This window comes from Suncus etruscus, chromosome 9 (genome assembly GCF_024139225.1).
Source record: "Suncus etruscus isolate mSunEtr1 chromosome 9, mSunEtr1.pri.cur, whole genome shotgun sequence".
NCBI classification, from domain to species: Eukaryota; Metazoa; Chordata; class Mammalia; order Eulipotyphla; family Soricidae; genus Suncus; species Suncus etruscus.
The window spans coordinates 85,674,103-85,688,287 of record NC_064856.1 but is presented as its reverse complement, the minus strand read 5'-3'; the positions used below and the strand labels follow the sequence as shown (position 1 = coordinate 85,688,287).

General features: G+C 39.4%; 1 protein-coding gene across 1 annotated transcript in view; it reads left to right on the top strand.

The window, feature by feature from the left end:
- PAMR1 (peptidase domain containing associated with muscle regeneration 1) overlaps positions 1–14,185 on the top strand; it is a 97,654-nt gene that overhangs the window by 22,701 nt on the left and 60,768 nt on the right. Inside the window, exon 2 of the mRNA XM_049779979.1 lies at positions 10,821–10,997. Within this exon, the coding sequence (XP_049635936.1) occupies positions 10,821–10,997 (177 nt within the window). The remainder of the gene's footprint in view (positions 1–10,820; positions 10,998–14,185) is intronic.

Below are 14,185 nucleotides of genomic sequence, written 5' to 3'. Positions count from 1 at the left end.
GATCATTGTAAATGACCTTTATTTGGCTGATGCACCTGACCCTGCCATATTCTGGAGTTTTTCACTCGTAAATTTTTTGAAATTTTAGAGGTACTATTTGCCCTGGGGTAATCATAGGGAGAGGAACATGAGCCACTTAACAGTCATATCTGCTATTTAGAGTGAAGAAAGCCTCTAATTAGACTGTAAACCAAGAATCTGTTTCTTTTTCTTTTTTTAGCCATACCTAGTGATGCTCAGGGTTTACTCCTGTCTATGCTCTCAGAAATCACTCCTGGCTTGGGGGACCATAGAGGACACTGGAGGATCTAATTGTGGTCTGTCCTAGGTCAGCCAAGTGCAAGACAAATGCCCTACTGCTGCACCACTACTCCAGCCCTGTAACCCAAGAATTTGAACCCACCGCAGGCAAATTGGATTCAACAATCATCGATTCTGACCTGTGGAAAAGAAAGTATTCCAGCTCAGATGATGGCTAATGCATATTCTAGTTTATAACTCCCAGTTAGGCCCACTGAATGGGAATATTTGGATATTGAGTGGATAATAGTTAGGCAGTTAAAACCGTATTCATTCAACAAGTCTATACAGACTGCTTGGTAAATAAAGTATTGGTTCCAGGATCTACTTGACAGATGTAAACTAATTTGTTGTGACACTTACTTACCTTGGAAACTGTAGGGAGATGGACAGACAAGTCCATGAATCTTGAAAATTAGTGTTAACCATGATAAAGATTAGAAAAAAAATAGTATGTGTTATTAGACATGACAATGGTAGATGGTAGGATGGACAGAGGAAGTGCTTTTAATGAGAAAGTCAGTTGAGGACCCCTAAACTGGAATCCTTCAAACTAAGGCCTACAGTTTGAGACAACAGCTATGGGAAAATCAATGCAACTGCACTGAGGCAAAGTGGAACTTGATGACTTTGACAAACAGAGAATGTGGGGGGAAAGTAGTCAAAACAAACCAAAAAAAGATATAGATGCAAAAGGGATGGGTTTTCAAAGCCCCAAAGAGCCATATCAGAGTAATTGGAAGTTTATTCTAAATGCAATGAGAAATCGTTAGCATTTTAGTTAAAGAAATTTATTTTAGCCAAGAAATTAATTTTCAGATGGAATAAATATTATAGTGAAGAGGTTGCTTAACAACACAAATGTTCAATTCTTGTACTGCAAAGGGTCTCCTTAGCCCAACCAGGAGTTATCCTTAAGCACAGTATAAGGTCTAATCACAGATGTGGCCTAGAAAAACAAATAAATTAATTTTCATTACTTGAATTAAGAAACCAACCATTTAATTCAAACGTTCCATAGATATTAATTGCAAGATCCTATGCTCCTGAATCTGGGGCATGGTTGATGTGTCTTTGCCCAGGCTGCTCTATCAGAGCAACATCCCAATCCTATGGTCATCTATGAGTTGAAAGGATTTGCTTGGCTTCAGTTTGGATACTGACTTTAAGGACTTTCTGGATTCTCCTGAACTCTGTTTCCTTTATACTTCCTCACCCCCCAAAATCAGTTCTAGGCCTAATCATAAATAATGTAATTAAGAGGGAGCAAAATCAGATACTCAAATGGACTGAATGTAGTAATGTCACATGTAGACACCATCCTTCCTTCTATCTATCTTTCTTTTTTTTTTTTGCATTCTTTTTTATTTAATTTTTATTGTGACAAAGTGCATTACAAATCTTTCACTGCATCATTTATGGTACGTAGTGACAATGAATGAGAGGCATTCCCACCACCAGTGCTGTCCTCCCTCTGCCCCTGTTCCCAGCATGTATCCCGTATTTCCCTCCTCTACCTCCTCAGAATGCTAGTGCAACTGGTCTCCACTTTACAGCTTGTTGTAGATTGAGCATCCATTCCACCGTCATTGGAGATAAAAAGGATAAGAAAAAAGGGAGAAAAAAATTTGTTGACAACTACCAAAAAATGAAAGAAGAGAGAGAAAAAAAGAAAAGAAAAATGGAAGAAAAAAGAAAAAAATGGACCTGGCAGATAAAAATAAAAATAAATCTCTAAATAATAACAAGAGTGAAAAAGAAAAAGTGGAAGAAAAAAGAGAAGGAAAATAAAGTAAAACTAACAAATCAAAACAAAACAAGAAAAAGTATGGTGCTGGAGTGGCAGGGTTTGGCGTTCCCCCACCTTTTTTTTTTTTTTTTTGCATAGGCACAGTAAGCATTGGGGAAGAAAGGGAATTCCCGTAGCCTAAGAGATTCAGGGTTTCTCCATCCTTGAAGCATACCATCATGGGATCAACCCCTGGCTCCATATATACTCATTACCCCATCCCAAAGGCTTTTTTGTGATGCCAGGAAAGTTTCCTTTCGGTTGTGTGTGAGAAAATCAAGCCACTGTAGCTAGCGATCTTGGTATTTGCGCGGGTTATAGGTCAGAGTCTAGGATAGAATCTCTAGGTTCTAGAGGTTCCTATCCATCATTGCTATTGTGTTCAGTCTTCTGTAACAGGTGCTCCCTGTTTTTGTTCAGTCCCTAAGGCAAAGCCTAGGATGTTATGGATCCAAAGGTTCTGCTCAGTCTCTGTTGTCCAAGTTGGACCTCTGCATTAAGACATCTAGTTGTTGTTGTTGTTGTTGTTGTTTTTTATGTGTCCTGGGCTACAGCCTAGGGTAGGATTTTCCTTATTAGTCCCAAGGTAGGTTCTGTCCAGTCACGGTTGTCAAAGTCAGTTTTCTGTTGTTGGTGCTCTTATTTTTCACAGTTCAAAGGATGATATCTCTTCTGATTTCCATTTAGTGTTAGGTGATGTGATAGGACAGCCTGGTCTTAAGTCAAGTTTTCCTTTCCTCGTTGTCATATCAAAACTGGCACAAGTTGGTGCCAGAGCAGTGTTATAAATCTCCCAATGGAGTTTAGTTCCTGGTGGTGTTGCCCAGAGCTGTATCATTTCTACGTCGGGGATCTGGGGTTTGGGATTGGACTAACACTGTCTAATCTCCTGGGGACAGGTTGTATCCACATGACACATGTTCAGGATGGGAGGCACCCTTCTGCTATAAAAAGTGAGTTCTTATCCCTAGAAGATAAGATCTTGTTTCTGTGTCTATGGTTTCCCCCTTTTTTTACTGTGCCCGTACAAAAACGTATGATGTCATACTGTGTTGCTGGTGCTATTCTGGGTAAGTGTAGAATGAAATAATTAACGATGGGGCTGGATGGCGATGGATGGAGGCCTTTGTGCTTAGGCCCCAGCCACGTGGCTTCATCCCCATCCAGCTGGCGAATTCCAGGCCCAGGTAATCGGCGTAATCAAGACTCACTCACGGGGCCGGGCGGTGGCGCTGGAGGTAAGGTGCCTGCCTTACCTGCGCTAGCCTAGGAGACGGACCGCGGTTCGATCCCCCGGCGTCCCATATGGTCCCCCAAGCCAGGAGCGACTTCTGAGCACATAGCCAGGAGTAACCCCTGAGCGTTACCGGGTGTGGCCCAAAAACCAAAAAAAAAAAAAAAAAAAAAAAAAAGACACTCACATGCAGGCATTAGGAAGCATTATCTTTATTCATGCCCTGACCACCACAGGTGTGTGGCCTATCTCATAACCTTTCAAGCGTACAGCCATTTTAGGCTTGCCCTGCGTCTTATCCTCTTTCAGCCATCTTCCTCAGAGAGCCCAGCAGGGCCAAAAGGCAAAAGACAAAAAGGGCCGAATTCCCTTGGTCCAAGCCTTATATAACATTTCCCAGACCCCTCCCAGGAATGGGAGGGTCTAGCAGGTAAGGTTACACCTACTATCCGGTTCCCAAGACCCCTCCCAGAAGTGGGTGGGTCTAGGGTTTTAAATAGGTACACCCACAGGTAAGGATGACAGGCTGCACACACAGTCTCTGTCGTCTGGTTTTATTCTGAGCTTTTATCCCAGTCAAGGCTTTTTGTACCAAGCAGCACAAAAATGGTAAGGACAGATAAAAAAAATGTATATATTAAAATAGAACAAATAAATAAAACTGAGTTAAAAAAAAAAAGGTATTCGAATAAAACAAGTAGTAGAGGAGGCTACCTGTATATTTAGGAATACACATCTTAAGATGTATTGTTATACAGTATTGAGCTTCCATAGGCAATATAAGACTCCCAATTAGGTCTTTTGATATATTCTTGTGGGGAGTAAAAGCCAAAGTACTTTTCGATTCACAGGCCTTGGAATTGAGTTTGAGAGATGCTTTGCTGCATTATGAGACCATATAGTGTCTTTGAGCTGGGGGTTTTGCTGAGGCTGATTCCTGTATCGTGGAACAGTCCACGATTTGGTGGGGGGTGAGAGGAGCCATCAAGCATGAGTCAGCAGGTGTGCTGGTTGTAGTTTTTTGCTGAGGCATGAGAACGGGGAGCCAGAGAGTGTCTTTCTCTGAGGAGCTGGAAGGTGGTCTGTTGGGGCAGGAGGTCAATCTTGATGCCTACCGAGTTAGGAACTGAGGGGAAAGAGGGTTAAATTAGGGGAAGATAACGGATCAGGATTGGGAGATGACGGGATAAAAGAGACACAGGGGTAGGGGAGAGGCAATACATGACAGAGGCTATATAATATATATATATATATATATATATATATATATATATATATATATATATATATATATATATATATAATGTGAATTGTTTGTGATTTCGGCTTGGAGTCAGTACAGAAAGTCATATCCACATAAAGAATGACTTTAAAGATCTATTTGAGTGTTATCATCCAAATCTTTGGCATTCCATTTCCTTCCCTAGGAACCATCTAGAATGAAGAACATTTTTAGATAACGCTTAAAAAGTATATTTGTCGCACGGGCGCAAATGCGCCCACGTGGTCATAAAAATGAGTATTAGTAAGAAAAGGCACAGCTGCAGAGGGTCCAGTATGAATACGGGAGGAGTTTCCCTCCTCCCCTCTCCCCCCAGAGCCCAGTTGCCAGACCTGGCCCTGAAGACCAGTTTGGCATGGGGGGGATCTTGGTCTCCTGGACTAAGTGGTCAGCCCAGAAGCCTATTGGCCAGCTGTCTGCCCAGATTTCCAGCCATACCCGTAGGAGAGGAGCATGAATCCTGGCATGTGAGATCTTCTGGGTCCAGCTGCAGCCTCCCTCTCCTATCTTTCTTCTCTATTAAGATCATGCACCTAATATAGCCCCAATAGGGACTATATTCACTTTTGAAAAGGAGGCAGTTACAGATTTCAGATAATTACAGAAACTACAATTTCAAAGAATATTGATAACATCTATTCAACATCTATTCAAGGGAGAATGAGTATTGATTCAGTTAGCTTATTAGAATATGGTCATGTCCTTCCACCAACATTAAAATAGTACTACCATAGACAAAAAAATATGATAGAGATTGGGCTGTCTTGCTCTTCATTCTAGTCCAGATAAAATGGGTGAGAAAGATGACAGTATGGTCATTTTTCTAAACCAGATCTCCCAGATACATTTGGTGAAAGCACCTTATATTTGTTTAAATATGCATGTACTGATTAGCAAGCAGTGGGTTTACACAAGGTCACATGCTCAGTAAGTAGAAAAGGTGGCATTGCATACTCTGGTCTTTCAGATTCCAACATCTGCATTTCACAATGTTTCACTTCTCTTTCACTATTTTTAATATGATAAAAGGTGAGATATATATATACATAATAGTCACATTATTAGCCCTATTTTTATTCACTGACATTAGTATTATTATCTATCAATGAACAAAAAATTTCTAGGACTTTGTCCAATTGTGTCTGGCTTCATTTACTTAGTATAAGGGCTTCAGGGTTTATTCACATTGTAATATCTGTTAGCACTTCGATTTCTTTTGGAGGATGAATAATGTTCTACATTATAAATATTATATGCATATGCCACATTTGTTTATTTACTGGTCTCTTGATGGGCACTTGGGTTATTTCCATGTTTTGGCTATTGTGAATAATGAACATTGCAATGAATACTGGCATACTAGTATCCACTTGGGTACCTGGTTTCAATTTGGGGGATTTATACCTGGAAGTAAAATTGTTGAGTCATATGCTAATACAATGTTTGTCTTTAGAAGGAATTGCCAAACTGATTCCCAAGTAGCTACACATTTTTACATTCCCGCCAGCAATATGCAAAGATTCTCAATTCTCTGCCTACTAGTTAATAGATTTTATGTTTCCCATCTTCCTTTTTGCATTGTTATCATCCATATAAAGTGAAATCTAATCTGTATATCTCATTATAGCTAATCATATCGCTCAATTTAATGACGTGTATGAAAACGGGTCTCTTATTGGACATTTGTATGTCTTCCTTGGAGACATGCATATTTGTATAATTTGTTCAGTTTTGAATCAGGAGTCTAATGAAAAATTCTGTATTTATGTGGTTTAGTTGGAGAAATTCTTTTTATACTCTGCCTATTAAGCACTACTCAGATAGAAAATGTGTGAATATTTTCTCTCAGTTTATAAGTTGTCTTTTCACTTTCTTAATAATGCCTTTTGATTCATGATACTTTTTTGATTTTATTTTACATCCTGCTAAAATCCTGTTTATTTTGTTGTTATTGTTGAATCCAAGATCATGGAGATAGACCTTATGGTTTCTTCTGCTTTCCTCTCCTTTGTATTATTATTATCATCTAAATTTTACCAGTTGATACTTTATTAAATTAATAAAGTTTATAGGGTCAATTCAGAAGAACCGAGAGCTCAGTTAAACAAGTTCTTGACATCTGTCCTGAAGGGTCCACACAGTATGGAGAAACCAAACTTAGCATTGATCCTATCACCATTCTTATACCTGATGATAGAATGAGACTCTTATCTGGTTCCATCAAGTTTGTAGGGAAAAGTAATTTCTCAGAAAACAAGATTTACTAAATTCAATAAACAGTATTTTATTATCTAAGTATTTTTTCCTAGAATACTAGAATATTATTCAGACCCAAGACTAAGAATAGAGGGGATAGTTTGAGTCACTACTTGGAAAATAAATCAATTCTGTGTCACACTTTCACAAACAGAAAACTATGAGATTCAAGTGATTAAAAGCCCACCCCCCCAGGCTAGAGTTGGTTTCTATTAGAATCCTAAAAACATGTTGGGGATCCCTAATGGAGTTTAATGAAGTCAGATACACTTTTTCCTCAGCTATCTGACCTAGTTCTGCTTGCATTGTCAGCTTTGTGCAAACAGTTTCAGAAATGGAGAGTGGAGAAAAAAAGAGAAAATCAAAGTGAATTCTGTTTTTTAGCCTGTGTCCTCTGGCTAACTTCTGACTTTCTTCTTATCTTTTATGTCAGATGATTTTCTTTCTTGTTTATTTAAGGTGCATTTTAAAAAGTAAAGAAAAAAAGAAAAACAGAAAGAACCCTCCCCAGAAAGGAATACTTGTTTTCTCATGGGAAAGAACCCTCTGTTGTATTTGGGGACTGAATGAAGTTCTGCCAATGACTTCACCCTTGTAAAACATTGAAATTCTCCCAAACATACTAATTAAGATACTTTAAAAAATCTCTGTTGGTTTTTATCTTTGAAGATACCATTAAAAAACATGCTAAAAATTGACGAGCCAAATTCTGAGGAAAGGAAACAATCTCTTCTTGGCAATTGGCTTTGCACTTTAGTGGCCCTGTGTAGAAAATGTGAGCCTAGTGTTTTGATGACTCAAATCTCAAGGCTGCATAGTACAGTTGTGTAGTTGAAAGCTGAAAGCTTTTTTTCCAGAGTTCTGTAGTACACAATCTTTGTAGCTGCAAGGGGTAGACTGTTGTAGCCCATAAAAATAGAAATGACTTGGGGGCCAGAGAGATAGCACTATGGGTAAGGCACTTGCCTTATATATGCCTGACCCTGTACCTCTTATGGTCCCTCAAACTTTGCCAGGAGTAATTCCTGAGTGCATGACTAGGAGTAAGCCCTGAAAACTCTAGTGTGGCTTAAAACAAAACAAAAAATAATGGTCATAGATACTTAGCCAAAAGATACACACTTCTTATAAATCAAATATATGTTTATACATCAGTCCATTTAGATATTATATTGCTACAATATGATTTATTTTTCTATTATTTTTTAATTTTTTTATTTTTAATTATGAGAACAAAGATGCAAAGAAAGAGGACAAGGTAAAGTTACAGTGGAAGGACAATCACCCATAAACAGAATTCTCAGAAATCCCCTTGCTGATATCTGAACTTTGAACTTTCAGCCAAAGAACATTAAGAAAAATAAAACAGAACCCATGTACAATTACTTTGTCCCACAAGTCCCCAGGTTGTAATACATAATATTTCCTAGCAGCACACAAAGCAATCTAAAGCCATAAAACTTATGTAACTCCTTAAACATTGAAGCAAAGTACTTTTTTACATTTCCATGCACATGCATATTAGTTTAAGTTAACCTCAAAAGTTAAAGTGGGTTGTTTTTCTTAAGAATTAGAGTCAAAGGATCACAGTAAAAACGGTGTTAGAGTGGCAATTATTGTTTGCATAGGCCCACCAAAATACGAGGGACATGGAAAGGAAAAGCCTTGGCCTAAATACTAGGAGACCCTACCCCTGAAGTTTCCTGGCATAAGACTAATTCTAGGCTCCAGGCAAACTAGTTTGTCCAATCCAAGTCATTGTCTGTAGTGCCATTACACTTTTATTTTTCACAGTCTCTGTTGTTGGTATCATGTTTCTGTATTAAAGATCCTGGAATCTGCATATCCTACATTGCTGTCAGGATGGTGCGGATTGTCCTCTCGTTTCATCTTACCATTAAAGGGCAATGCAGAGAGCCCTGTCCTGTAAGCAGGTCGTTGTTGTTGTCAAGTCTTCTTAGTGTTAAGGGAAGTCTCTTTTGAGAAGGTCGATGTCAGAGCAGTGGTAGGGTCTTCCCTGATAGAGGATTGCTTCCAGATGTTGTTATAAAAAATACCTTGGATGTTTCGTAGTTTCCCTGGTTCAGGGGTGAATGGAAGATGCCCATTCTTCTGAGGCATGTGCCTGGTTATTATATCACTGTTCAGGGTGTAAGGTCCCATTGCACTACAAGATTTGTGTGTTCCAATCTCTATTAGATAAGAACTTATTTGTATGTGTAGTATTTTCCCATTTTAATGTGCCTATGCAAACAAGGAACAAAGCCACGTGGCATTATAGGTGTATATGGGGGCCGTAAGAACAAGGCCAACAATCCCCATGACATGGTTCAATCATAAGGATTAAACTGAGGGACTCTTTCACCAAAATTCCTTATTGAGGAGCTCACAAAGAGAAGAAAAGATAAAAAGTGGGTAGAATAATCACTACAAAAGAATACTGAGTAAGAGTTATAGCTGTCAAAGAAAATACACATAAAATATTCAAAAGACATATGTGTCCATTTTATGTCTTTTGAAATAATTGGGGGTTGTTAAATCTAATGCACAACTTTGGTCTGTGATTAGGACTGTGCAGTACTGAAGTTAAAAAGAGTAAATGTGGGGTACTGATGGTTGGGGGTGAGAGAGTTAAGGAGTAAAAATGAGCTTTGTAGGGGTGTGCGAAAGGGCAGAATCTGTTGGGGCAGGAGGTTGGTCTTGGTGCCTAACAAGTTAAGAACTGAAGGTAAAGAGGGTAAATTAAGGGGAAGATAACGAATCCGGATTGGGAGATGAGGAAGTAAAAGGGGCTCTGGTGTGGGGGAGGGGAAATATATTAGAGGGGCTATATACACTATATAGATGAGTTGTTTATGGATTAGGCTTGGCAGTCAGAGAGGACCACTGTATAGGAAGTCACATCTACATATACACTGATTTTAGAGACCTATTTGAATGTTATCCTCCAAATCTAGGGCATTCCATATTTTTTTTCCTAGAAACAATCTAGAAATAAGAACATTTTTGGGTGAAGTTAAAAAGTATATATTTTGAAAATGATACTAGTAAAAAAAGAACCCCTGAATGGGGTCCAGTATGCATACAACAGGAGTTTGATTCCTCCACCCTCCCCCTAGGGCCCGATTTACCAGGCCTGGCCCTGAAGTCCAGTCTGGAGTGGGGGGATCTCAGTCCCCTGGACTAAGAGGTCAGCCCAGGGGGCCTATGGCTAGCTGTCCTGCCCAGAGCCCCCAACATATCAGTGGAAGACACCCAGAAGTCCTGGCATGTGGAGTCATCTAAGAGCAGCCCCTGCCTCTGTAGTTTGTGTATGCATAGGGAAGGGGTTTCTCCTCCCCACCCTTCCCCCAGGGCCCGATTTACCAGGCCTGGCCCATTTTTCTATTATTAAATGTAAAAAGGAACTAGGAGATAGTACAATGGTTAAGGCATAAACAAACTACACCCAAATCTTGTTTGATCCCTGATACCACACACATTTCTGAGCATTGTTCATGTAATTTTTTGAGGTCTCCAAGTAACACCTCCACCATATGACTTTGGAGTCCCCCAACCACCCAGGAGGTTTTCTAGTGCTGCACAATTCTGATTGAGTCACATTCTGGGGTCTACAATCTAGCCCAGTTGGCTGAGAATCATTGGGAGTGGACCAAAGCCTCCGTAGTACCCTTTGAGAGGGAGGTGTGTCCCATTTAAATATTAATTCTAACAAGTTTATCTGTGCTGCAATAATTGGCTTTGGATATCCTTCAATGAATACCACCCCACTTTAAAGAATTATTTAAAGAATAATTAAAAAAGTTATTTTTATTAGAGACATTAGCTTGGAAATATTCACATTCTCTTCTCCAGGACAACTCATCTTTAGGGTGACTTTGTTTCCTAGATGTAGAGCATGTGTGTACTTTACTACTTTGATTTGTGTCCTGTGTCTCATCTTTCTGCTTCTCTTCCAGAGTACACAGTCATTAATGAAGGATGCCCTGGTGCTGAGTGGAACATCATGTGCCGGGAGTGTTGTGAATATGACCAGATTGAGTGTGTCTGCCCTGGAAAGAAGGAGGTGGTTGGTTATACCATCCCATGCTGCAGGAATGAGGAGAATGAGTGCGACTCCTGCCTGATTCACCCAGGTGGGTGTGAACATGGAGCTTTCAGGCTGATCTGGTGTTTTCTAAGGCTCAAAATAGGAATAGACTGGACATCTGGATTATGGCAGAGTTTAAAGCTGGAATGATAGCACAACTGGTAAGGCATTTACATTGCACATAGCCTACCCAGGCTCAATCTTCAGCATATAATCTATATTCTTCCATATGATTCTCCAAGCACCACAAGGAGTAATTTCTGAACATAGAACCAGGAGGAACCTCTGAGCACTGCCAGGTGTGGCCCGAAAATAACAATAGTGGCAGAATTCAATAGAGACAGAATTCAGCCTTATCTAATGATGAATAAAGGACCTGAAAGAGTGGTTACTCATTTGGTTTTTTGACACAGAATGAGTGACTCTAGAAGGTGTCAGGTGCTGAGAATGTAATGATTTTACACACACACCCACATAAACATACTTGCTGCATTTCAAGAGTTGACAGCATGGTGGAAATTATGCAAGAGTAACAAGCAACTTCAGCACAATGCATGGTAGGAAGAATAAGAGAGAAACACAAGGCACAGGAGAGAATGGATGATAGGTGTTGGTAGAAAAGGCCAGAGATAGCTTATTTGAGGAGGTAATAAATGTGAGATAAATAATCAGAAAAATGGATAGGGTGTGGGGAGTTTGACAAAATAATTAAGTTATAGAGGATGGCATGTGTTAAGTTTCATGGCAAGAAAACAATTAGTTTATAACAGGATTTAGAGAATTGTATATATCTCAACCTGTAAGTATGGCAGAAGATGTGTGTGTGTGTGTGTGTGTGTGTGTGGGTGAGAGAGAGAGAGAGAGAGAGAGAGAGAGAGAGAGAGAGAGAGAGAGAGAGAGAAAGAGAGGAGAGATGTTTTAGAGAACAATATGAAGTAGAGAACAAGGACTGACCCTAAGGGATCTGTTAGTTATGCTATGAAGGGTGGGTTATATCCTGAATGTATTATAGCAACGCTGGCAATAAGGTAGAAAACAGCTTTCTGTTTAGCTTCAGTGTGGAGGAAAGATTGGAGGCGAGGTACAACCAGGACTGGTTGGATAATGAATACCTCATTGAATGTAGAAGTTCTAATGCTAAAGAAGGATTTGAGAAATACCAGAGACTGCAATTGATGAGACTTGAGATTAGTTGGATGGAAAGAGGCAAAGAAAAGAACTCAAGGATGATGCTCTGACTTTGAGTTGAATATTTGGAAGGTAGCCCCAGTAAATTATGTTGGAGCAGCTTAGGGTAATATGACACCTTCCTATGTATTGTTCTTTGTCTTTGAACCTACCTGCCTTCAAACAGTCTAACCCCATATAGGGGTAGTGATTGTGCTTTCTTGTCCAAACGTTTACAGGGTGGAGACCTTTGTAAACACAGGTTCTCATCATTAATATGATTTCCAATATGTGGCCAGAGCAATAGTACAGTAGATAAGGTGCTTACAACTGACCCTCCTGGTATTACATGCAGTCTCCTGAGCCTTCCTGAAGTGATCCCTGAGGAGAGAATCAGGAGTAAGCCCTGAGCACAGCCAATTGTGACCCCCCAAAAAAAAAAACAATATGAAGTTTTCAATGTGATCAGCAGCTCATAGAAGATAATGCACATTACCAAGAATTAACTTTCTTTGGTAGGAGTGAAAGAAAAGAAAACAGGGCTTAACTATAAATATGCTCATCAAAGCTTCTTTCTTGGAAGAGAATAATGCTGAGTTTCAAAATAAGGATGATCTCAGTTTTGCACATTTAATCCAGAAAAGAAACACAGTGCCCCAATTCCTTAATGTGTGAGTGTACTTTGTGAGGAGAGAACTGGCTAATGCTTTTGCTACCTGAAATATTCTGAGAGTTAAGAAAAGGCCTCAGGAGTCCTTGGCAGTGATGTTGGTGTCTTGATGATTTAATTATTTTCAAAAGTCTAGTGGATCTGCAAAAATATTCTTTGCATGCAGGGAACCCTGGTTGATCCCAAGCATTGTGTGGTCTCCCAAGTGTGACTGGGAGTGATCCCCAATACTGAGCAAGGAAAAGCCTCTAAGTACTGCTAGGTGTGACTCAAATGCCATCCCCTCCTTCAGACTAATGGTTAATGTTGGGGTGAAGGTGAGACTTTGATTTTATGAGATGGCATGGGAGTATTATGCTGGTGGTGCTCTGTGTTTCCTACTGTATCATGCAGGAGGTATCCCATAGCCCCACACTAATCATTTAGTAACCCTAAAGGTAAACCTCACCCATTTGGATAAGTCTTTTGTCCTTTTATTTTTGGGGGGAAGGGGCAACAGCTGATAGTGATCAGAGTATACTCCTGGTTCTGCATTCAGGAATCACTCCTGGAAATCTTGATAAATCAAACGGGAGGCCAGAAATTGAATCCAGGTTAGCTGCATGCAAGGCAAGTGCCTTACCTACTATACTATTACTCTCTAAGGTTTTATTTTCTAAATATAACTTCAAACTAGTTATTTGATGTTTTAGAAGATAAATACTAGTGATTGAAGAGGTCTCTTCCTGTATCACTTTTTTGCATTTTAACATTTTATGTGATTTGATTCACTGTAGGCCTTATTATTTCAGTGACCACATCATTCTACTATAGGATGCTCTAAATCCCTTCATTTCTTCTGTATTCTTCTGACATTGTCATACTAGTTTTTAAAAGGTTTCATGACTTCTTTGATAACAGGATAATTTGGGTACTTCTTGTTCATTTTCTGCTTTAGGTGTAAAAACCAGCCATTTCTTTAAGGAGCCCTGGACTGAAGCCACAATCTAGCATCTTGAGGCATTACTTGAAAAGTAACAAGTTTATGATCATATTTAAGTTCAAATGTAACCCTAAATTGTTTTCTTTTTTAAATGTTGGACCAAACCTAGCAATGCTCAGGGGTTGGTTACTCCTAGCTCTGTACTCAGGAATCACTCCTTGTAGTTCTGGGGGATCATATGGGATTTAAGAGATCAAATATGAGTTTGCCTTGTGCAAAACAAATTCCATACCTACTGTACTGTCATTTCAGGTCCCCCACCATGGTGTTTACTTTTTTTATTTTGTATTTGTATCTGCCTTTTTTCAGCTACAAATTGTTGGAGCTCCTCTTTCTAATAATATTAAGGCAAACAACTATTTGATTTATCTTCCATGATATTATTCTTGTGCAAAACAGCAACAGCATTATCAGT